Source organism: Pelodiscus sinensis, chromosome 10 (genome assembly GCF_049634645.1).
Source record: "Pelodiscus sinensis isolate JC-2024 chromosome 10, ASM4963464v1, whole genome shotgun sequence".
In the NCBI taxonomy this organism is placed as follows: domain Eukaryota; kingdom Metazoa; phylum Chordata; order Testudines; family Trionychidae; genus Pelodiscus; species Pelodiscus sinensis.
The window spans coordinates 8661443-8686024 of NC_134720.1; the positions used below are offsets into that span (position 1 = coordinate 8661443).

General features: G+C 48.7%; 1 protein-coding gene across 1 annotated transcript in view; it reads right to left on the reverse strand.

The window, feature by feature from the left end:
- Positions 1 to 329: 329 nt before the first annotated feature.
- The window catches only part of LOC102447587 (glypican-5-like), a 741836-nt gene continuing 717583 nt past the window's right edge, over positions 330 to 24582 (reverse strand). The window contains exon 9 of the mRNA XM_075937487.1: positions 330 to 677. Within this exon, the coding sequence (XP_075793602.1) occupies positions 481 to 677 (197 nt within the window). The 3' untranslated portion in view covers positions 330 to 480. The remainder of the gene's footprint in view (positions 678 to 24582) is intronic.

A 24582-nucleotide genomic window follows, 5' to 3' on the forward strand; every position in this document is an offset into this window, starting at 1 on the left:
TCCCCTAGCCCCCCTTCCTGATGTCAAATAAAAGACACGTATTTTCAAAAATAACAACTCTCTTTATTCAACTCAACTGGGGAGGGGGAATGAAACTGTGGGGAGACGGGGGAAAGGAGGTGGGAGAGGGCAGGAGAGAGGGTGGGAAAGGGGAGGGGGAAAACTGGGAGGAGGGAGCTGGAAGGGGGAAGCAAGGGGAAGAAGGGGAAGGGGAAGCTCAGGGATCATGGGTGGGGGTCTCGCCAGGCCAACCGCCTCCCGGCACAGCAAGGGAGGGGGCATTGGCGTCCCTGGGGGGATGAGGAGGAGGATGCGCCGGTTGAGGTGGGGGGTGTGGACTTTGAGGGGGAGGGTGTGGAGGTTGAGGTGGGAGGGGGAGCAGGAGTGGGAGGAGGGACAGTAGCTGAGGGGGGCAGCAGGCACAGTACCAGTACAGGGCACCATGGTCTGCAGCAGGGCCTGCAGCTGACAGTTCCTTGCTCAGTCCGCCACAAGCTGCTCCCGGTGGAGCTGCAGGTCCTCCAGCATCCAGGCCTGGATGGTGCGGTACAGGGCTCGCAGGGCCCCCAGGTGCTGGTCCCGGTACTCCTGCCACGTGGTGGTGGTTCGGAGCAGGCCGCGGGTGCGGGAGCGTGTCCCGGGCGGGGTGGTGCACCCTGCACGAGCAGCTGGTGCAGCTGCAGAGAAAGAAGAGAAGTGGTCAGTTCTCCCTGGGGACACAGTGGATGATGCCCAGCCCCTCCCTCCCCGCGACGTGAGGGCAACAGTGCCCTGCACTGTCAGAGCTGCTGTGCTTGCACAGAGGCATGGTGAGGATGTCTGGTTCTCCCCGGGATTGGGAGCTGCCCCAGGACCGTACCCATGCCCCTGTGCCGTGTATAGTGTGGCCGGGGCGGGGGGGAGATGTCCCCTGCCTCTGTGTAGAGGGGGCTTGTGAAGGGAGGGCATCCTGCTGGGTCCCGCTCCGGGGTCGGGAGCGTGTCAAGTCTCTTCACACACGCATGTGCCTATTGGGCCACGGCCCCTGGGTGTCACGCAGCTGGAGCCACCTGCCCAAGGGTGGCATGGCACGTGCTCACACGTGCACAGGTGGCTGCGTGATCCGTGGGAGGCATGGCCCATGCGCACGGTCTCTGGTCTCCCTCTCCGCCTCCCCCCCGGCCAGGGGACAGTGCTAGCACTTACCCGGTATGGCCTCCCTGGACAACCCTGCCAACACTGGTGCTGGAACAGCTGGCGGTGGCCCCTCCGGTGAGCCCAGGTCAGGGCCCTCCGGTCCCAGCTTGCTGCCTCCCAGGCTGGCGTGGACTGCCCCACTCCCCAGGAGTTGGTCGAGGGTGGGGAAGTAGGAGCAGGTGGCAGCTCCTGCTGCGGCGCTGCCCCTGGTGGCCCTGGCGTACACCTGCTGCAGCTCTTTGACTTTCAGGCGCACCTGCTTCTGGGTGCACCTGTGTCCCTTTCGGACCATGGTAGCCGCTATGTGGCCGTAGACAGCCGCGTTCCTCCGTCTAGTGCAGAGATCATGGATGTTGGGGGTCTGCTCCCAAACCTCAACGAGGTCCATGACCTCCGCACTAGTCCAGGAGGGCGTGCGCCTTCTACTGCCCCTGGCTGGCCCCTGGGTGCTGGGGGACTGGGCTGGCTGTCACTGGCTGTCTGGCTCATCCTGGGGCCACTGGGTCGGGGCAGAGACTGTTGGCAGGGCTGGCTCTGGCAAGTGCTCTCTGCTACCCCTTTAAGGGCCCCGGGGCTGGGGGAGAGGAGAGGAGTTTTCCTGGTTTGGCCCAGAGTGGCCACCAGGGGGAACTGGGAAGGGCTGGAGGCCCCCTAATTCAAAATAAGGGTCTACCCAGCACTTACTTCAAATTAGCTATTTCAAATTAGGCGTTATTCCTCGTAGAATGAGATTTACCAAGTTCGAATTAAGTGCTCTGCTATTTCAAATTAAATTTGAAATAGCGGTTTGTATGTACAGACGCTATTAAAATTAATTCGAACTAACGGCTGTTAGTTCTAATTAACTTTGTAGTGTAGACATACCCTTCAGATTGCCAGATGCTTGCTTGGGCGAGCTTGAAGATCTGAGGCTGGAGAGGAGACAGCCTGTGCAGGTTGTGCAGGTGTCAGTCCAGGCAAGGCAGTCCAGCAACTCTGGTTCACTTTTTCAGGAAGAATGGCTCTTGCGCAAGAGGGAGGGTTTGTGCAAAAAGGAGCCGTCTACACAGCTTCTTTTTGCACAAAAGCCTCTTGCGCAAAAGTGGCTGCTAATTAATTATGCAAATGAAGTGCGGCGATATTCCACGCCACGCTTCATTTGCATAAGCTTTTCTGGAAGAAGGCGATAGTGTAGCCGTAGCCTTAGAAAAGGGAGCTAAGAATCTGATCCTGTGTGTGAAGGAAGTGGGCGGGGGAAAAAGCTGTTGGTTTATGTTTATCCTCTTTTCCCCTAATTCTGTACTCTCTTCCCAATCCCAGGGGAGTGGTTAATTTGCAGAGTTTAGTTACAACAGAAAGCTCTCCCCCCCCTCGAGTAATTCTGTCGCAGAGGGCTCACACAATTACAGAATGGCATGCATATCACTGGGTGGCAGAACCCAGCCAGCAAAGCTGTAGAAATACAGCAGGTGACCCTTTTCAATTTGAAAATGCAAAGGAATTAGTGCTCATGAAAGGTGCTGGCTTGATAGCACTGCAGACCAGAAGTATTATCCACAGGATGCACACAGTATGGGCAAGAGAGCACTAAGCAAGTCCACTCTTGCCAGCCTATGTGCCTGAACTCTGTTCTGGAATGTGCTAAATTATAACCATTAATACACAAGCTTTAGCAACTCATTAATTCCTAATACTCTTTCTGCTCAGCAGTGTCATCTTTATCCTGTGCTGAGGAAGAACTCAGCATATTAAGACTATATCTGACAGGGTATGTCTACACTACAAAGTTAATTCAAACTAACAGACGTTAGTTCGAATTAACTTTAATAGGCGCTACACATACAAACCGCTAGTTCGAACTTAATTCGAACTAGGTAAACCTCATTCTACGAGGACTAACGCCTAGTTCGAATTAAGTAGTTCGAATTAAGGGCTGTGTAGCCACTTAATTCGAACTAGTGGGAGGCTAGCCCTCCCCAGCTTTCCCTGGTGGCCACTCTGGGCACAACCAGGGAAACTCTTCTGCCCCCCTCCCGGCCCCGGAGCCCTTAAAGGGGCACAGTCTGGCTACCGTGCCCGTGCCAGGTGCAAGCCTGCCAGCACCCAGCCAGCAGACCCTGCACCTGGCACGGCATGAGCCAGCCACCCGCTGCCACCCAGCCCTCCGCCTCTTCCCGGGACCAGGCTGGCGGCTCCCAGGAGCCTGCCCGGGGCTGCAAGAGGCGGGCACCCGCCTGGTCTAGTGCGGACATCGTGGACCTCATCGAGGTTTGGGGGGAAACCTCCAACGTCCACGACCTCCACACTAGGCACAGGAAAGTGGCCGTCTAGGGCAGGATAGCTGCCAGGCTGGCCACCCAGGAGCAGGTTTGCATGAAAATCAAGGTGGTCCAGTGAGACCCCCGACCCTGAGTCCTGAGCATAGAACATAAGAACATAGGAATGGCTGTACTGGGTCAGACCAAAGGTCCATCTAGCCCAGTAGCCTGTCTGCCGACAGTGGCCAACACTAGGTACCCTGCAGGGGATGGACCGAAGACAATGACCAAGCCATTTGTCTCATGCCATCCATCTCCAGCCTTCCACAAACAGAGGCCTGGGATGAGGTTTACCAGGGTGGTCGACAAATACCTTTGATGTCGGCAGGGGAGCATCCAGACTATCACGCTGAGGTGACAAACAGCTGATCAGCTGTTTGTTGGCTCAGCGCGGCAGCCATGTAAATTTAAATGAAGCGGCGATTATTTAAATCGCTGCTTCATTTTACTATGTTCGGTAGCCTAATCTACATGCCTCTGTCACCAGAGGCATGTAGTCTAGATGTACCCTTTATCTCACTTCTCTTTAAACTCTGCCTTCACAGCCTCCTGCAGCAAGGAGTTCCACAGGTTGACTATTTGCTTTGTGAAGAAGAACTAGCTGTTATTAGTTTGAAGCCTGCTACCCATTCATTTCATTTGGTGTCCTCTAGTCCTTCTATTATGGGAACTAATGAAGAACTTTTCTTTATGCACCCTCTCCATACCACTCGTGCTTTTATAGACCTCTATCATATCCCCCCTTCGTCTCCTCTTTTCTAAGCTGAAAAGTCCCAGTCTCTTTAGCCTCTCTTCATATGGGACCTATTCCAACCCCCTGATCATTTTAGTTGCCCTCCCCTCTCCCACCCTCTCTCTTCCCCTCTCCCACCTCCTTTTCCCAGTCTCCCCGAGTTTTGTTCAATAAAGAGAGTTTCTATTTTTGAACACACGTGTCCTTTATTTTGTACAATAGGAAGGGGGGCTAGGGAGGGGTAAGTGGAAGGAGGTGAGGGAGGAATGGGGCACGAGCCCCCGATGGGGAGGACTGGGGTGGCTCTGCGGGCTTCTCGGGGTGGAAGCTCTCCTGAAGCCCCTCGACTGACCCCCTCCCCCGGATGGCAGCCTGCGGCAAGTGCAGCCGGGCTGATGGCCGAGTGCTGTGATGTGCCGAGTGTGGGCATTCAGGGCACTCCAAGCCAGGACTGCTTTGCTGTCCCTCATCGAATTAGACAAGCGAGCGGGGAACCCCTGAGAACTGTCTGTCCGGGGTGGGGGGTCGGGTCCCTTTAAGCACAGCCCTCGGCTAGCCTGAGACAGCAGCTCCACGCTCTAAGTCCTCATCTGATGCCCTGCCAGCACTGCTTCCGGCCATCCTTAACCCCGGTTCAGGGTCCACTCAATGTGGACATGCTAGTTCGAATTAGCAAAGTGCTAATTCGAACTAGTTTTTAGTTCTAGATGCGTTAGTTCGAATTAGCTTAGTTCGAATTAACTAATTCGAATTAAGTTAGTTCGAATTAGTGCTGTAGTGTAGACATACCCTAAGATATTGCTTGACTATTGCTTTCCATTGATCTATTTCTGTTTGTTTGCCTCATCTATATAGATAGCAAGATGCTCTGGGCAGGGACTGGCTTTGCCTGTAAATGGAATGACTGGATCCATGATCTGGCCCTCTCAGTGCTATTCTGGTATTCATTATTTGCCCAGGAGTGCCCCCATCACAGACAATGGCTGAACAAACACAGAACAAAATGATGGTTTATGCTTCACAGCGCTTACAGTGCAAGCGGCAATAACATTGGCAATTATAGAGCATAAAGGGCACAGTTATGAACCAGAGACTATAACAAAACATTAGAGTGCAAGATCTTTGGGGAGGGACTGTTTCTTTGTTCTGCTGTTGCACACTGCCATAGGCAATGGAACCCTGGTGTGCAGTCCTTGCCATAGAAAAAGTGGTAAGTGTTTGAATACATGTTGCGTTTACAGTGTTAGGTTTCTATACTTCACTGGCAATTCCTGAACTTGTGCTACTTCCATTTATTTGTACCCATATTTATGCTTTTGGTCCTGCAATCAATAAAGCAGTCACTCTGATGGAATTCTATTACTGTTTCTAGGAGACTTGGGCACAGAGCCTATGTCTAGACCGCAGGCTTCTTGCGCAAGAAGCGTTTTTTTAAAGAGATCTTCTGAAAAAACGTCTTCCGAAAGAGAGAATCCACACACAGAAGTGCGTTGAAACCAGACTGATTGGACGCTGTCTTGCATAAAAGGCCACCCGGAACCACTTCAGCCAGGGCTTTCGGTCTCCAGCTGCTTCCGAGTGCTGGTGCCGGAGCCTTGCAGAGACACACGCTTAAAGGGACCCCCCTGGGCAGCCATTTCTCTGCTGCTGCTGCCTGCTTGCTACCTCTTCGAGGGAGAGCAAAGTTTTATCAGTGCCTGCTGTGGTTGCCTGCTTTTTCAGATGCCACAGCTTTGTTCTCTGTGCCATGGAGCGGAGCTGCCCCTGGGCATGCGATGGCCTCAAACGGCCACGCTGCAGTTTTTGCAGCACTTTGTGCCAGCTGCCTTCCTGGTCTTGCATGACCTGGACCCATAGCTCATTCTGGGGATCCTCTCCATGGCTGCGGCTGCTCCACTCTGGCAACTGCACCCCACAGTGGAGAGGCGTTTTTGGAGGCTCGACACCAGTTCGGACTGGTGGGACAGGCTGGTCCTGGAGCAGTGGGACGACCAGCAGTGGCTCAATAACTTCTACATGCAGAAGGCCCCCTTTCTAGAATGCTGTGCCTGGCTCGCCCCCGCCCTCCGGAGACGCGACACCCACCTGCGACCCGCCATCCCCCTGGAGAAGCGGGTCTCAATGGCCCTCTGGAAGCTCGCCACCCCCGACAGCCCCGATGGTGGGCAACCAGTTCAGTGTGTGGAAGTCCGCCGTTGGGGCCCTCCTTATGGAGGTAAGGGACTCTCAGGCTGCAGTCCCTGCAGGGGGGTGGGGACAGTGTTGCATAAGGGGGACCCTCGGGAAAGGGAGCTGCAGGGGGTGGAGTAGAGGTGGGTGAAAGCCCTGGGGGTTTGTGCTGTGCTGCCCTCACACAGCCCTGTTGCTGGGGGAGCAGCCTCATAGGAGGTGGCTCCTGCAGTGTTTGGGGGGAGTGCAAGGGAGAGGAGCAGGGCAGGCACCTCCCAAGGGCTCAGGCATCCCCTCTCTCATTCTCTGTTTTGTGTGTTTCTTTGTCTCCTTCTGCAGGTGGTGAGGGCCATCAACTTGATCCTGCTGCAGCGGGTCGTCTGTCTGGGAGACCTGGATGTGATCGTGGTCGGATTTGCTGCCCTGGGGTTCCCAAACTACAGGGGAGCCATTGATGGGACCCACATCCCGATCCATGCATTGGAGCATCAGAAGGGCTACTTTTCAATGGTGCTGCTGCCAGCCCTGGTTAACCACTTTACAGACATTTTTGTTGGGTGGTTGGGCAGAGCACACGATGACCAAGTCTTCAGGAACTCCAGCCTGTACTGCAAGCTGTAGGCGGGCACATTTTTCTCCTGCCATGAACTTGCCATTGAGGACATGCAGATGCCACTGTGCATCATGGGGGACATGGACTACCCTCTGATACCGTGGCTGATGAAGCCATACACCAGCCACCTGGATCCCAGCAGGAACCAATTTAATGCTCACCTGAACTGGGCCCGAATCCAGGTGGAGTGCACCTTCGGCCACCTCAAGATACATTTCCGGTGCCTGCTGACCCGCCTCATGTGGAGAGGAAGGGGGAGGCCATCCTCCCAGGGTGGGGGGCAGTTGCTGGCCATGAGGAGTGAGCCTTCCAGCAGCCATAGACAGCTGCCATCCACCAGGCCCATTAGGCCGGGGTGCGCATCCAGGAGGCCCTGAGGGAGATGTTCTGTGCAGCCGGCTTCTCTCCCCCATCCCCAGCTCACAGAAAAGCAGCCAAGGGAAGTACCACAGTGGAATTCCCTCATGGGTGGCAGAGGAGCCGGGAGCAGCCTGGGCTGTCTGTGGGAACGGCTGCTGCCTCACATGTGCCTCGGTGTGGCATTCCTCGGTCTGTGTGGGGTTGTGCCTGTGCCCTTTTGGCTAGACTGTGTCCAGCCATGGTGGCCTCCCTTGAGCCTGGGAGCAGGGACTGCCCGCTGAGTCCATGTGCCACACAGTAATGCGCCACGTGATTGCACACACACTGCTGCACGATATCCAGCCCGAGTGACACTCACCCCTGCCCCCTGTGCGCCCGCCTCCCCCGCCCTGTGTGTGTGACAAGGTGAGAACACTCACCTGAAGGTCCCTCCCTGGCATCCGAGGAGGCCTGGGAGACTTCCTGACTCATAGGCACTGGCCCCAGGGAGAGGGTCATGGTGCTGTCTCTTTCTCCTCCGCCACCATCGCTGGCTGGCTCTGGCCCTTCTGCTCTGCAGAGACCTCTGGCTGCGTGATCATGGGGGACTTGAGGCTGGAGTCAATGAGGATGGGTGGGGAGGATGTTTCCCCACCCCCAGGATCTCATGGAGCTCCTTATCCACTGGGCCACTGAAGGAGCCCCCCAGCCTCCCTACAATCTGGACCCCCCTTATCTGTCCTATGTCCCAAGGGTGCCAGGTGCCAGAACTGCACTCTGTGGCCCGGACATATCCCTGGTGGAGCTCCTTCACCTTACTCGGGACCTGTTCCAAGATCCATGGTGGGTGTCCACACTCCGCCAGGGACGCGGCCATCTGGCCATAAATGTCCACATTGTGGCACTTGGCCTGGGGATCCTCTAACGTCTCCTCCTCGCCCCACAGTTCAAGGAGGGACTGGATCTCTGGGCCAGACCAGGATGGGTCGCACCTCTTGGTCCCCCTGGGTGCATCTTGGGACCCCTGGGGCTGCTCCCTGCAAGGGCCAGAGGGGCTGCGGGAGGCTTAAGGCTGTGCCATGGGTCTGAATGCCTGTGGCAGGGAGAGCTGTGTGGTCAGGGTGCTGCTCTGAAGGCTTGTCCAGGGTGCCTGCAGCTTTAAGAGGGACCAGGAGACAGGAACTATAGAGTTGTGATTACTTTGTATGGTGTGGTCACCAGAGCACCTGTGTTATTTCCTGGAGTCCTCTTCTTTCGAAAAAAAACCCTCCTCCCCATCCACACACACCTTTTTCCAAAGGAGCTCTTTCGGAAAAGAGGCTTCTGCCTCATAGAATGAGGATTACCGCTATTGGAAAAAGCCCTCTGTTCTTTCAATTTACTATAGAAAAAATGCAATTGCAGTGTGGACGTTCCTCAAATTTTGTCAGAAAAATGGCTGTTTTTCTGACAAAACTCTGTAGTGTAGCCATACCCAGAGTAAGAAAAATTACTTTTGGAGTGAGGTACCTGGCACTAGAGCATATTATGGGTTGGTATTTTACTGAGTCTCTTGAGACTAATCCTGATCTTGGGTAGATATCTGTACAATAAAAAAAACCTTCTAGGTACATTGTACTACTATTCTATTCCTATCATTGTATGTAGCAATGGAGAGGCTGGAAGAGAAAACACAATGGCTGAGTCTAGACTGGCATGATTTTCCACAAATGCTTTTAACGGAAAAGTTTTTCCATTAAAAGCATTTGCGGAAAAGAGCGTCTAGATTGGCACAGACGCTTTTGTGCAAAAGCACTTTTTGCAGAAAAGCATCCATGCCAATCTAGACGCGGTTTTGCCCAAGAAAGCCCCGATCGCCATTTTTGCCATTGAGGCTTTTTTGCACAAAACAGTTTTTAGTTATCTACACTAGCCCTCTTGCGCAAATACATTTGCGCAAGAGGGCTTTTTCCTAAACGGGATCATCATAGTATTTGTGCAAGGTCACTGACAATCTTATATTAGATCGTCAGTGTTCTTGCGCAAATTCAAGCGGCTAGTATAGACAGCTGGCAAGTTTTTCCGCAAAAGCAGCTGCTTTGGCGTCTAAACTTGTCAGTTTAGACGCAGCCTGGGGGATGAAGTAGTCAGGAATGTTAGGTGGGGGAATTGGTATGCCCCTTTCTTCTATGGTAATGAGAACACATGACCATATACCCCCTTCTAGCCGCCAAGTTCTCTTCTGCGTACCACAGATGACCCCAAGTCCTGCTACACTTTCAAGACAAGATCTGGGTCTCTAAAACTCTCACCTCTGGGAATTAAATCTCTTAAGCTTTCCACACTCCCATCTGATTTCTAACAAGCTGCCAAAGTCCTGCAACATGAGAAACTCTTCACTTCATCCTAGCTGCCAAAATTGTTCTTTCAGCCCCAGAAAGAGCTGCACCCAACCCTATACCCAGGATACTGCTTATTGCCAGAGGCTTGGACTGGATTCCTTTTAGGACACACCACCTTGCTCCTTGATTCAGAATGACATGATGTGTCCCCTCCCTTCAGACAGAGCATCTGCAATGCATTCAGTTCTAGGTAACTGGTTGAGTGAAAGGCCTGCTCCGGAAGTAGTACCTGGAAATGAGTTACATTGTCCACAAAGCAACAGATAGCAATTACTCTTTAGAGATAATATTTGCTGCTGTTAAAAATAAATGATTATGTAATTGGGGTCAACACTTAGAATCCTAAGCAGTAAATTTCCGTGCATCTTCAGGATTCAATCTCAGTCTCCTCTCTGCCTATTTGAAAACAAATGTATCCCCTTCACTCTTCCAGAAGCTCTGCCCAGCCTCTTTGTGTATGGACCTTCTCTGATTCCCTCAGAAGCACTGAAAAGGGTCATCCAACCATGCAGAAAGCTTCTGGCCTCCCAGCTCTGGCCTACCCTGCTGGCTTGTGTCTATACATGGAGCTACAACTTACCCCCTGCCCATCCTGCTCTGCCCACAGCTGCTGTTGCTTTTCTAAGCCTCAGGCACCAACCTGCTGGCCAGAGTGGGGCAAGGTGGAAGCATCAGAAGGAGACTCAGAAGGCTGTATAGAAGAGGAGGCATTCTTGGCAGGGAAGAGGCAGGACTGACTCATGAGAAGAGGAGTATCCAGTGTCTTATTTCTAAAAAGCTTCTCTGTGAAAGGAAAGGAAGAAAATCCGATGGCAGGAGAGATCATACAAGCTTGATATGTGGTCACATGTAGCCTTGCTACCTTCTTAGGCAGGTCACTGTCCAAGGCTGGCAAAACGAAGCAGTCACAAGAGAGGCAAAGAGAAGGCAGACAGTGGTGGGACGTGGGACTTCAGGAAATGGCAAGTCCTGACAGGAAATCCAAAGGTGGTGAAGGAACGTTGTCAGATAGAGGAGTTTAGTGGCTCATTATAACGATAGGCACAGGCAGCCCGGCTCCCCGTGACAAAGTCCCTGTCTGTTATGGATCACTCATCTCGCTCTTTCAATGGATCTTTCTACCATTGATAGCATTGTTGCCAGTCCACATCCTGTTAAATTATCTCATCTCAGTGTTCAGCAGTAAAATGATAAGCCATGACATACGTTATATGAAAAATATCGGTGGCATGTCAAACTCTAAGGTTATGGTATTTCGTCTATTTTATATAAGTATACAGGGCCCTGACCATCGCGATAGTCACTCTCACACACCCCCTTTGGCTGATGAGAGTTGCATGTGTCAGGATTATCGAGACCCAAAGGTAGAAGGAAGGAAGGAATGACAAGCTATCTGCAGTGGTTTATTTACTACCAAACACTTCAGTTAACCTACCTCTCTTTAATTCTCATAGGCATCTGTGGAGCATTCCTTGTTGTCAGAATGTCAGTTAATGTCATTAAGCTTGGCTAGTCACTTGCAAAGTCTTGAATGAGCTTAAGGAATAATAATGAATAGAGAAGCTATTCACCTTCTTCATTCTTTCTCTGGCTCCGTCAGCTTTCTGAAAGGTTTCCAGAGCAAGCTGGTACACTTCCTGCCATGAATTCTTCTGTCTCTGGGTCTGTATGCTAGTGCAAGACCTGGTTTACCGAAGGTAGAAATTCAGTAGGCACAGACCCTTTTCGACATGAATGTCACTGTGACAGGGCGCCTGCCCTGCACTGGCCCTTTTAGACCAGGACTCAAGCCCCGAGCCAGGGCTAGGAACAGAGAGGCCAGCTGAGGCTGTTTGGGCTAGGGAGAGCCCAGCTGGTAGCTATTCGCTGAAGCACAATTTGCCTGGAGGGGCCAGCTGAAGCTATTAGGGCGAGTGAGAGCCCAGCTGACAGCTATAAATGGAGAAGCACAGTTTGCTTAGGGAGAGCTAGTGGAGGGCTGACGGCAGAGGAAGCAGGAGCTCCTTGGAGGGAGACAAGCTGGGGATAACCAGCAAAGGCTGGAAGAGGGCCAGCCAAGACTCCCCCTGGCTAGGGGCTGGAGACAAAGCCCCTGGTTTGCGGGCGGATCGTGAGGCCGGCTAGGTAAGCCGAGCCGTTGAGACAAATGCCAATGATGAGCAACCCGTACAGACTGTAACTTGCCCTGAGAGGGGCTAGATGAGGACAGTTAGGGGGCACAGTGGGGGCTTGCACCCTGACAGTCACCATAATTATAACCTTATTGTGCTTTCAACTATGAAGGTTTCCTTACAACACCAGGCTAAGGAGCATCAGAAATTCTGACTGGGGCCAACCTGGGTAATGTTAACACCAGCCACTGTTAATTTGCTCTCTCCTGAGCGTTATTATGAAATCTTGAGCTGATGCCAGGGTAAAACTGGGAGCTGCGCAGATCTGGCACCACACATAATAGTATGTGTACCAGGAGTGGGCAATTATTTTCACACAGGGGCCACTCCACAAATTATGGTAACTCATCACAGGTCAGCTGGGAGGGTGTCAGGTTGAAGGCAGTGAGAGAGACAGACAGTGCGAGTGAGTGAGAGCGATTCCGTGTGTGTGCAGTGGTGCAAGAACAGTTTTTGGAGTGGGGGTTGCTGAGCTGAACTCCCTCTGTCCACACCCCTCACCACCCTTTAGAGCAGCAGCCGGCAGCCAGGCCCCTGCGTGTGGGGGCTGGTGGCCAGGACCCTGAGCAACAGGGCTCAGTGGCTGGGACCCTGGGCAGCAGGAGCATGTGGCCAAGATGTCCAAATCCTGGGAGTACTGCAGGACCCTCCACACCCTTATTTCCCGCACCTGTGTGTGTGTGTGTGTGTGTGTGTGTGTGTGACAGACAGGTTGTGACATAGACTGATGAGGGGGTTGTGACTGTGCACTGGCTGCTGCTGGGTAAGTTACTGAGAGATGCTGTGCACTGTCTCCTCCAGACAGGGAAAGCTCTCCCTGCCCCGTCTTCTCTTCCCTACTCTTCAGAGAGGGTGTGTGTGGGGGGGGAGAGCGGGGAGTGTGGGTGAGAAAGAGGGAGAGCTGGTTGGCTCCCCGAGAAACATTAGAAACACGTTTGCCTCTTTAAAACGGGCCGGCGTCTCAGACACCATTTACACTTCAGTGACCTTGCTGAGTGACCTTGCTCTGCAGAGATGAGGTACAGAGACATGGGGATGCCCTGAGCTCCCTCTTGCCACCTGCCCCGGCTCTGCACAGCTAGCGGGAGGGTCCCGGGAGCACCTCAGTTGCAGGATGGAGCAAGGTGCCGGGAGGGACAGCTGAACACACGCTGCCGGCTGGAAGTCTGCACCTGCTAATCAGCCTGGCGGGCGGGAGAGAAGTGCTGGGTGGGCTGGATCTAGCTCATGGGCCGTATTTGTCCCACGCCTGCTTAAGAGCCTGGCTCAGGAAGGAGGCTTGCACTGACTGAAAAGGCAGGCTCAGTGGTAGCATCTTAAAGGGGGCTACCGGGTCTCAGTCACCATTCTACGTCCTCTCTCACTATGAAGGAAAGCTGCCCTCACTTCAGTGAGATTCACAATCGTATCGGCTTTGCCTCAGTCAGCCAGCCATGACCATTCTCTTGCCTCTCGTCTCTCTGAGCTCTGCCTTGGGGACAACACTGATCTGCTGATAGCTCCTGAGCCAGCAAAGTATTTACTGTACAGACTCCCATTGACTCCAGTGAGCTTTGAGGCCAGCCCATTGGTTTCAGCAGGGCTACTCCTGTACTTAAAGGTTAGCAGGTGCTCATCTTCTCACTAGCCACAGGGGGCTTCTCCCAAAGCAGACTGTTCTAAGGGCCCACCTGACCAGAAAAGCTTTCAGCATCCAATTGCTGCCTCACCCTGACTAGGTCAGTGCTAGTGCCACTGCACTTACGTTGCACGGGTCATGGTTATTCCAGGTGTACCTCTCATCTTGTTCCACACCAGCAGTTGATCATTTTAACAAGAAGCATCCAGCTAATGTTTCTATCTACTAATTTGAATGAAAATTAAAAGATGGGAAAATATTGAGGTCTGAGGTGAGTGGTGGCTTGAATGGATCTGTGGAGGAGAAGAGCCCCCACGGTGGGAAGGGGGAGGTGAGCAGAGGGGTGCTGTGTGTGTGTGTGTGGTAGGATGAGCAGATTCAGGACTTTTAATAGGGAAGCTTTTGGAAGGAGGCTAACTGCGCGTAGGTTGGTGAAGTTTACCACTCTCTGTAAAGCTGAAGTCTTAACCGACCTCCAAAAAAGCAGAAAAATGTTTTCAGATTATTAAACTCTGGAGGGGAGCAGCTGCCTGTGGGGTCAAGTCACTTGTTTGCAGCTGTCAGGCGAGTGAGACTTACGATGGAAGTTGTGTCCTTTTCCCTTCTATTAGGTGGATGAGTGGGGAATGTACTCAGCTAATGATGGAATGGAAAAAAGCCCTGGTGTTTGCTTGGAATCGCAAACTATTCCCAGGCTGTTTCATGAGTGTTCTTTCCTGCTTTCAGCTTTGGCAGCAAATGCTCCAGAAACCTGAGTTTGACACTTGGGCTTGATCAACTGAATCTTTGACATTCGAGGGGAAACAATTTAGAAATTTTAAAACAGGAGACCTAAACACCATATTTAGGTGCTTGAATAAGTGGCCTGATCTTTGAAATTGTAAAATACCTGGCAGCTCCCAGCAGTGGGAAGCCTTATTTGGTTCAGCACTTTTGAAAACCAGGCCACTTTATTTAGGTGCCTAAAACCTGGGCCTAGACATCTCCTGTTAGCCTCCCCGTTTTGCACATTATAACTGCTGCAGAACCCTTTTCAGGAATACTGAGAAGCTCAGGGTGGTTCCATGACACTATAATGTTCTGTTTTGTTTTGGATGGAGTTTTAATAAGAAAACATCTTGAATTGCCATAAATGCTGCTGAATTAATTATTCAGAGTTAATAAGTGGGCTATGAGTGCAAGACTTTTTGGGAACACTTTTGTTTCTGAACAAAGTTTTGCATGTGTCTTGTAAGAAGAATGTATACTTACAGAAAAAGTAACAATGGCTGAGTTTCTCTCTGATTACAATCTTGTGAACAATTATAAACACATATGGTACATATCTTGGGCTCTTTAGATATTGCCAGTATAGCAATTGGAGCTGCAAAAGTTGGGTTCCTGAATAGTCTTAGATAGTATGTTTCATCCACAGAATTTCAAAGTGCCTTACAAAAATTGGTTACATACTATGTCCACGGGAATACTGAGTTAGAGAAATCAATTGACTTGTTCAAAGTTCAACAGCAAGACAGTGGCATAGTCAGAACCGATTGTCCCAGACATGGAACCTCCATACACAGTATGAATAACTACATAATTTGCATTTAAAGGTTCAACAGGAAGAGATCAGCTTGTATATGGAGCTCTCAAGCATAGTACTAGAGGGTTGGCACGCCAACATTTTTTTTTTTGTATTTTAAATAATTTAACCAGTAGTGTTGAATAATAAATGATTTTAAACATTTTATAAAACGTAACCATTAAACATTAATTTTTAAAACTTTCAGTACTTTTTTATCTTAAGTATTTATATTCATTGGCTTGCTCTAAAAACATGGTCTTAATTACCTCCTAGATGAACACTTGCACTGAAAAACAAAAGCAAAATCCCTCTAGTTTTCCTCCTAAGGTTTTTAATGCTTGTGAAAGCAAATTATATTTTTGTTTGTGATTTTAAGTTCTGCATCCTTTACATTTTTTTCCTTTAAGTTTGAAGATAGTATGGTCTTTGGCTAGGAGTAGGGAAGGTGGAAAATTATTCCGTACCCCAGTCGTATCTACTGCACTTCAAATGGATTTTTTTCTAGTTCTTAAAGGTCCCCTGTGCTTAGTAAAAAGGAGCTCCAATTGCCAGTTCTTAGAATTATCTGACATAATGGTAATTTTTTATCCTGGATGCTTCCAATGTGATATATACAGGAGCTAATCAAATGAGACATTAGTTTAACTGTTTCCCTTGTTTTAATAAAGTGAACTGTATAAAGATTGGTTTGGGGAAGGTTGATGCAGGAGGACAAAGTCATGTGTTTAGATTTTTTTATTTTATTTTGCTACAGAAATTCTTCATTAAAAATGTACAGCGAGATATAGCTGAATAATTTACATTGCCTTTATCTCAACTATGCTGCCCAGTGAGTTAAGAGAGACTACGGTCATTCGTGAAGCAGAAAAAATATATCCTAAGACAAGTATATCAAAAGACATGTTATTTTTATGGTTTTTATGTTTAGCCAGTAATTTTCTGTTCTAATAATAGCAGATTTCCAAATTTAAGACTCTACTTCTGTAGTGGATTTGGATCCCAACCCAACTGTTCACACTGTGGTCATGAAAGAAGGACCTTTGGCATTTCAGATCTTGGCCTAATATTGACTTGAATGATCACATAAAGGTTTAGTCTTAATCCTAAAGGCAAGACACCATAACATTTTGACAGCTGCCTTTGTAGTGATTTATGGCTACACAGAGCACATATAGACATCATGAGAGTCAGGAACATACACAATGCAGTTGGGGTATACAACTTCTGATCTTTAGCTCTATAAACACAGACCTCTAACTGGTGGGCAGCCTCATGAGTTAAGCCTGTGAACGTATTGATAAACACCTCAGGAGGTCTGACAGTTCATGGAATGGTACTGATATTAATTCTGTCAGAACATTAAAAGCTGCCTAAGGGATCTGGATACCCAACTTCCATTCCTTTTATTGTGAATGGGCTCATCTAAATCACTTACGGTACATCTATACTACAGAGAAGATTGAAGCTGCCACTGTTGATGTTCCCAGGTTCGAATTAGCGTGTCTAGTGAAGACAGCTAATTTAAAGTGAGAGGGGCACTCCAGTCAATGCTGGTAGTCCTGCTGCCACGAGAAGTAAGGGAAGTCAAAGGGAGAGTGTTCTTCCTTTGACTTCCTGCAGTGTGGACAGCACCAAAAGTCCAGTTAAGGCTCGTCGACTTCAGCTATGCAATTAACGTAGCTGAAGTTGTGTATCTTAATTTGACCTTATCCCATAGTGTAAACATACCCTTAGACTTTGAGAATCCCACCCCGAAGTTCTAGTTACGAGCTAAAACCAAACTCTGCTTCATCTCCAATCAGTGAGTAGGGAGGTCTGCATATATGAAGCATGGAATTCCATGCAAATCTGCAAGTGAAAGAAAAACCTTGGGTCATGCAGAAAAATCATAAAAAACAATATTAAGCCTTTCTTACAGAGCTTGAAATTGGTGCCTCAATTATACACCGTGGAGTTGGTTTTTTTCACTAGACTACAGAGCAGGCATGCGAAAAAACAGCAATCTTGACTTTTCAAAATTCAGTCAATTTTTTGAAAGAAGACTGGAATCTTTAATTCATGCCAGGACAGCTATAAATTTCAGGAGTAGCCCCACAAAATACATAGAATCTTACCACACTGAGGCTGGACCACATGTTGTCAAGTGCCATCACTTTTACAGAGAATGGTTAATTGATTATGGTGTCCTAATCAATCTCAAGCTGTTGGATGGGCAATATCTGAAAGCAGTAAATTGGGCAATTTACAGAGCAATAGAGATATGCTTCTAGCCTTCATTAAAACACATGGAAATCAGTGAATTTCTAGACAGATTAAGTGAAACAATATTTCTACTTTGGCTAAACTATGACCCTCTCCTTTCTAAATGAAAATACTGTAGTAGAGATGCATGTTGTAAATATTATACTATACACTCTGTATTATGTGTGGTAAAGGCATGTAAAATATCTAGGTTGAAAACTGCTCTAATCACAGATTACTTTTTTACACAAAATGCTAATCATATTCTAAATATTTCTGCAGTACATGTTTTAGCAGAGGCTCAGATAAAGCAAGGATCAAATTCAGCCCTCATTTACAATGCTGTAAATCTGGGGTGACGCCACAGAAGTCAATCTAGTTACACTAGTGTAACTGAGAGCACAATATGGCTCTAAAGAATTATTTTAGGAAGCTTATAATACCCCAGCTGTGTTGTCTGAAAATTGAGTGGCAATGTAGAGTATACATCATAGCTTTATTCATCCAGAATCTTAATTTATCTGTTCTCTCACAGATACGCAAACCCTAATAAAGATATCCTTTATTAAGACTGTCATATTAATTTAGAAAGAAAACAACAGTTACACTGTGATTTCCCCCAAAAAAGTATTAGACCAGAATTGCATCTGATGTGTTAATTAGATTAGTACAAGAAACTGCACATGAATTAAAAGTCAGCCTTCAGGGTTCTTTTTCTGAAAAGGTTACAACAAATTGTGCATCTTTCTAATAAATGTGTTAAGCTCTTGCTAAACCTAAGAACTTCTGTCCATCTTCCACAAGCATGGAGCACCATTTAAGTCTCCAGAATATAATTTCTCCATGTCTGACATGGCCTGGAATATTGGACATAATACAGATGTAGCCAATTTTTTATTGCTGGTTTTTATTGCATATTTAGGAAACCAAAAGTTCAAGGAATTTCATGTGCCAACACATTTTGAAAAGAAGTGGAATACAGGCTAATATGGCCATGCTATCCTTTTAAGCGTGAAAACTCTGTCGAGTAGCTGATTTTAGCATCCTTATCAGCTCCCATGATAAATTCCCATTAAGGGCAAGTTTTGTAGCTAAAAGACAAAGCTAACATTTTCAGAAGTGGGTACCTTAACAGAGGCTCCTGCATTTAGGCATCCAATTAAGGGAGCCAATTTTTGATAATGCTTCCAGCAAAGATGTCATCATTCCACTTTCTACATAGTTCACCTTGTGAATGTAAAAGTTTCTCTGCCGTGGTGTGCTTCAGTTGAGATCCAGTATGTTACATAGGGAATCTGTGTGCTCAATATTTTCATACAGAAAGAGGGTGACCAGATGTCCTGTTATTAAAGACCTCCTGCAGACCTCCTACTGTTTTTTTTTTAAATGGGCAAATTGTCCTGTGTTTTCTGTCTTTCCACTCCCATCACTACTGATGGGTCCTACTGCTGTCCAGATCCTTGCTTGCCAGATGCCCATGCACCAGCAGTGAGTGAGGGGGTCCAGTGGCTTATGATGGGGGTGAGTGTGCAAGGCTGATGGTCGGGCAAAGCTGCAGCATGTGGGGCTGGCTGCTCCCCCTGTTGGTCCATATGTGCAGCCCCTGCTGAGTGCCAGCTCCTGGCCAGCATGCTCCTCTCTCCCTCCATTTCCACTGCTTGCTGAAGGGGCTGGTGAGTGCAGGCAGGCGGTGGCTGGTTACATGTCACCTCTGCTGCCCACCCATTGTCTATTAACATGCTGCCCCTCTCATTGTCCTCTCCCTTCTGTGCCCTTTCACACCTCCCATCCCACCACTCCTCCATATCCCCCTAGAGGTCTGCATCCCACTCCTGGTGCTGGGCAGAGAACCAACCCCTGGTGGGATCATTCAGCTCACCAACACCCTGGCTGACAAGCTCCTTGCTTCCCTCACTGCCTCTGGCTGGGCTGGCACCAGAGAAAGCTCAAGACCCTACAGCCCAGGGTGCTGGTCAGGGGGAGCCAAGCCCTTCGTGTACCAAAGCCTCGCACAGAGCTGGCCTGGGGAAGCTTCTCTGCCCCTCAGCTCAGCTCTGGAGTGGCAGGGAAGAAACTATTTGTAGCCTGTTTGCACCACGACCCTGCAGGTCTTAGCACCCTCTTCACATGATGCCCTCTGCCATAGGTCCTGCCCCAGGCACCCTCCCTGCTGAGCCACCTGCCATGTTCTGGTGTGAACCCTGACAGAAATATGGGGGGAGGGGCTGTGAACCTGCCTATCCCCTATATGTTGCCTCGAGAAGACGAGGTGCCAGATACCAGGGGAGGCAGGTCTGTTCCAGGGACCGAGCCAGGCATGGAGGATGTAGGGAACTGGGTAGTGAGTGCTGGGTCAGGTGGATCAGTCACCCTATCCCCATGTGAGGCAAGCATAGGCAGGGGCAGATGACCATTTTGCAGGGCCCAGGGCAGCCCAATTTCACGGGGCCCCCCTTTGCCATGCGCATGCATGGTGACACCACTGCGCATGCGCAGGGCTTCTTGAAGCTCTGGGCCTGGGGAGGCTGCCCCACTCGCCCTGCCCTATATCCGCCCCGAGCATAGGAATGTGTGGGTGTCACCTCTCCCCATGCAAACCTTGAAGATAAGACAGTAAATAAAAAGACTCCAGCTCTGCAATATTTCTTTAACGGGGGCTCAGTCAGCTGCATGTTAATTTGAATGTTTGTACTAACAGTGCTGACTGATTTCTATTGAACTTGCTTGAGAAATGTAAGAAGGTGTCCCACATTCAGAACAGGGAAATACGGTCACCCTACACAGAAACTTTTTGTCTGTTATTCTCCTTAGTCTGGAATAAATTCAATGTAGACTGAGAAAAATACACGCTTCCTCTTTTTTCTAGGGCATATTTTCAGTTCCTCTCATTTCACTACACATGGAGCTTGTTCTTGTCAGTACACATAAACATGGATTTTGTTCCTTCTTGGGGAAGATAGTGGAGACCATTGGCCAGAGTTTACCGTAAATTAATTTGTTTTCCAATTTTAATTTTGGACACTGAAGAGAGAGATGAAATTTGAATAGTGGGGACTTACTTGTAGTAACATGAAGGGCCCAATTGTAAGAGTGACCGCTACATGTCAGGTCACTGGACCCAGGTCCAAATGCCCCTGGCCTTTGCAGCATTAAAAGCTATAGCTGGAACTAAAGCTAAAGTTTGGGGCCTGAGTTCATATTAATTGACCTCCAAAATTAAGAATTTGGCTCCTGCAAGTGGAAATAAGCAGGAGTCCTACTAGTACAGGTAACTGGGATTCTCAGATCCTGTACTAAATGTGGAAACAGGATTTGTTTCTACAATGTCGTCAGCTGTGTTTGGAAACACAGTCCACAGTCTTTTCCTTTTAAGAGGGATACATTTTTGTAGAACCAGACACACATCTGTCATTTAAAAAGTATTCAATGTTGCCAGTTCATGATTTTATCACAAGATACAATAGTTGGGTCTTTTAAGCTTCTGCTCTCAGAGTTGCAAGAATCTGAGCTTCAATTACAAATTAAATACATTTCTAGGCCTAGTGGTAATGAAAAAAGCTGGGAAATGTGACCCCATTGCACACCAGTGGCTCTGAAATGGGAAGACAAATAAAAAGAACTCAAAATAAATTCTCGTTAAATAAGTTTTGTAGGGTTTTGACTCATTTTGGCATGCTTAGGGTTGGATATGCTGTATACTAAGAAGGGCAAACTATAGCTCATGTGGTCAACACCAGCTCTTTTTATTATAAGTTTTCCTAGATCTGGCTTTAGTCTTTCCCTTGGAGAACATGTGCATTTAATAAAATTATTATTTTCCCTGGTTACATTAGGCTAAACCAGGGGTCTCCAAACTACGGCCCGCGGGCCGGATGCGGCCCGCGAGGCCCTCTCATCCGGCCCGTGGAGACCGTCCCTGGGGCGCCGCCGAACGGGCCCTTCTTGCCGCGGGGGGGGCCCTGTCAGGGGTGTGCGGCGTGTACTCACGCCGCGCCGGGGCAGGAGAAGCGGGCTGCTCTGCTGACAAGCGGCCACGCAGCGGCAAACGGCGCAGGGGGCGGGGGTTAGCACGGGCGGCGTTCCCCCGCCCAGACTGACAGGGCAGCCGGCCAATCAGGGGGCAGGATGGACGGTGGTGGTAACGCCCGCCCGACGACGTGCGGGGGAACGTGAACCCCGGCGGGAACTTTAAAAAGGTGACCCCTTCCGCCCAGGGGGGGGGGAAAGGAGTGAGCGGTGGCAAGCAGGAGGGGAGGACAGCGTGCAGAGGAAGGGGAGAGCAGGGGGAAAAGCCCCCCCCCCCTTCCGGGAGAAACGGATTCGCAAAGCCAGAAATGTCTGCTATTTTGGCATCCAGGAAACAATTTCACCATTCACACTAATACAGGTGTTCATGTGTAGTGTATCAATGTGTTATTAAATAATAACTGAATAAAATAATATTAAATAAATAATTAAAAACAACATCCATGTTTTGATTGTTTTTTATTTGGACCTCAAGTGTGTAGTCGGCCCCCGAACTGCTGTTTGATAGTTAATGCGGCCCTCGGGCTGAAAAGTTTGGAGACCCCTGGGCTAAACAAACCCCAACAAGTAGAGCAGAGAGAGCAGATACACTAGACAAGGCTTTTAGGTATTGGAATGAGTTGGAGGGCACTGGTCATCCCCTTCTTAACAAAATTAATATGAAGGCTTTGCGTGAGCATCATGCTGCTGACCAACAATGCATCCGTACCATGCAGTTGGAACTTCTATACTTCGATGTAGGATGAATTTGAAATACAGGCAGTCCCCAGGTTACATGGATCTGACTTACATCGGATCCCTACTTACAAACGGGGTGAGGCAACCCCGCACTAGCTGCTTCCCCCCAGCAGACCAGGGAGATGCGAAGCTAGCGCTCCCCCCCCCCAGCAGACCAAGGAGATGCGGAGCGGCTTTTTTCAGCAGATACCTCAGCTTGAGAATAAAGGACTGAGGGAAGTGAGGTGTGGGAGAATAAAACTGAGCTCTGGATAAATGTTTGGCTAGAGTTTCCCCTACAATATGTACCAGTTCCGACTTACATACAAATTCAACTTAAGAAAAAACCTACAGTCCCTATCTTGTATGTAACCCGGGGACTGCCTGTACCTACAAAAATAGGTTAGCTCTAAATTAGTTTTATGCAATACCTCAGTCAGGGCACTGGTTGAATGTGTCATTCCTGAATATATTCTCAGTGCATTTATTACGGAGGTACAAAGCTAGATTAACGTGTGAATCCATTCTGCCTGCTGAAATTCTCATATTTTAACTGGGTAAAGTATTTCACCTTGCTTCCTGCCCTAGAAACTGTTGTGAAGTATTGATGGCACCTTTATAAAAGAACTGCTACATCCCATTCCAGCCATGGCTTTGTTTTAGTCAGGGGGAGGAGTGACTGGGAGGTTTATATAGTTTTGCAATTATATAAAGAACCTCAGTGCTCTCAAGAAGAGCTATAAACATAAATAAATAATAATTATAATGCTAAGACATAAACAATGCCCATGGGCTTAGGGCCGTTGTTATCTAGGACTAAGAAATGGCCCTTTGATATGATGTTATTGCTTTAGGGCTGAGAATAGCAGATTGCAGAGTGTTTACTTCCTTCATAATAATGTGTTGCACATTTTTCAGTACTAAGCATTGGGGGAGTAGTAGATATAATAGCATGATGTTCAACAAATCTTGGCATTCTCCCAAGCAAATTTAGCTAATCTTCCACACATCTGTAGTGACTAACCTGATCACTTTCTGATCTTATTTAGAATCACAGAACCGTAGAATCAGAGGATTGTAAGTGACCTCAGGGGGTCACCGAGTCCAACCCTTTGCTAAAAGCAGGACCAAGTCCAACTTGAGTATAATAAACATAAAAGTTTTATATCCATTTAGCCTCATAATATGTATGGCAAACAAGGCCAAAAATAAACATTTCCCACTCATCTGCAAGTTGAAGATAATCACTAGGGCTGTGTCCAGACTCAGGGTTTTTTTCAGAAAAAGTAGCCTTTTTCCGAAAAAACTTCACCTGCGTCTAGACTGCAGCCGCGTTCTTTCGAAATTAAATCGAAAGAACGCGGCTTTTCTTTCGACGGCGGTAAACCTCATTTCACGAGGAAGAACGCCTTCTTTCGAAAGTGCTCTTTCGAAAGAAGGCGTTCTTGAATGTAAATAGGGATTCCTCGAAAGAGCATCCAGACTCACTGGGTGCTTTCTTTCGAAAAAGCGGCTTGCTTTTTTGAAAGTTCCGCGTGCAGTCTAGACGCTCTCTTTCAAAGGAGGCTTGCAGTCTAGACATAGCCTAGCAGAATCATAGAATCATAACACCATAGAATCATAGGGTTGGACGAGATCTCTGGAGATCATCAAATCAAACCCCCTGCTAAAAGGAGGAATAGTCCCAACTAAATCATCCCAGCCAGGGCTTTGTCAAGTGGGGTCTTAAAAACTCTAGGGATGGAGATTCCACCCCCTCCCTGAGTAATCCATTCCAGTGCTTCCCCATCCTCCTAGTGAGGATGGCCAAGACCTCCCCCACTGCATCTTGTTTTATCATCTGTCACAACTCAGAACAGCATCTCTCCATCCTCTTTGGAACCCCCCTTTAGATAGTTGGAGGCTGCTGTCAAATCCCCCCTAACTCTTCTCTTCTGTGGACCAAATCCCTCAGAATTTCTTCATAAGTCATGTACTCCAACCCCCTAATAATTTTTGTTGCCCTCCGTGCACATAGCTGACTGATCGCCTATGAACCTGTGCTGCCATGCAACTTAGAGGGAACACTGCGTAGCACCTCATGATCTAGCCAGCTTTCTATACACCTTATAGTCTATGTATCCAATCCATACTTCCTATTTTGCTGGCAAGAATACTGTGGGAGACTGTATCAAAAGCTTTGCTAAAGTCAAGGTATATCACGTCCACCTCCTTCCCCATACGCAGCCAGTTTCCTCGTCATAGAAGGTAATCAGGTTGGTCAGGCATGACTTGCCCTTTCGTGAATCCATGTTGACTGTTCCTCTCTTTCCTCTCTTCCAAGTGCTTCAGAATGCATTCCTTGTTGGAGGATCCCCTCCATGATATTTCCGGGGACTAAGGTGAGGCTGACCAATCTGTAGTTCTCTGATTTCTCCTTCCTCCCTTTTTAAAAGATGGGCATTACATTTGCCTTTTTCCAATTGTTCAGGACCTCCTCTGAGTGCCACAAGTTTTCAAAGACAATGGCCAATGGCTCTGCAGTCACATCAGCCAAC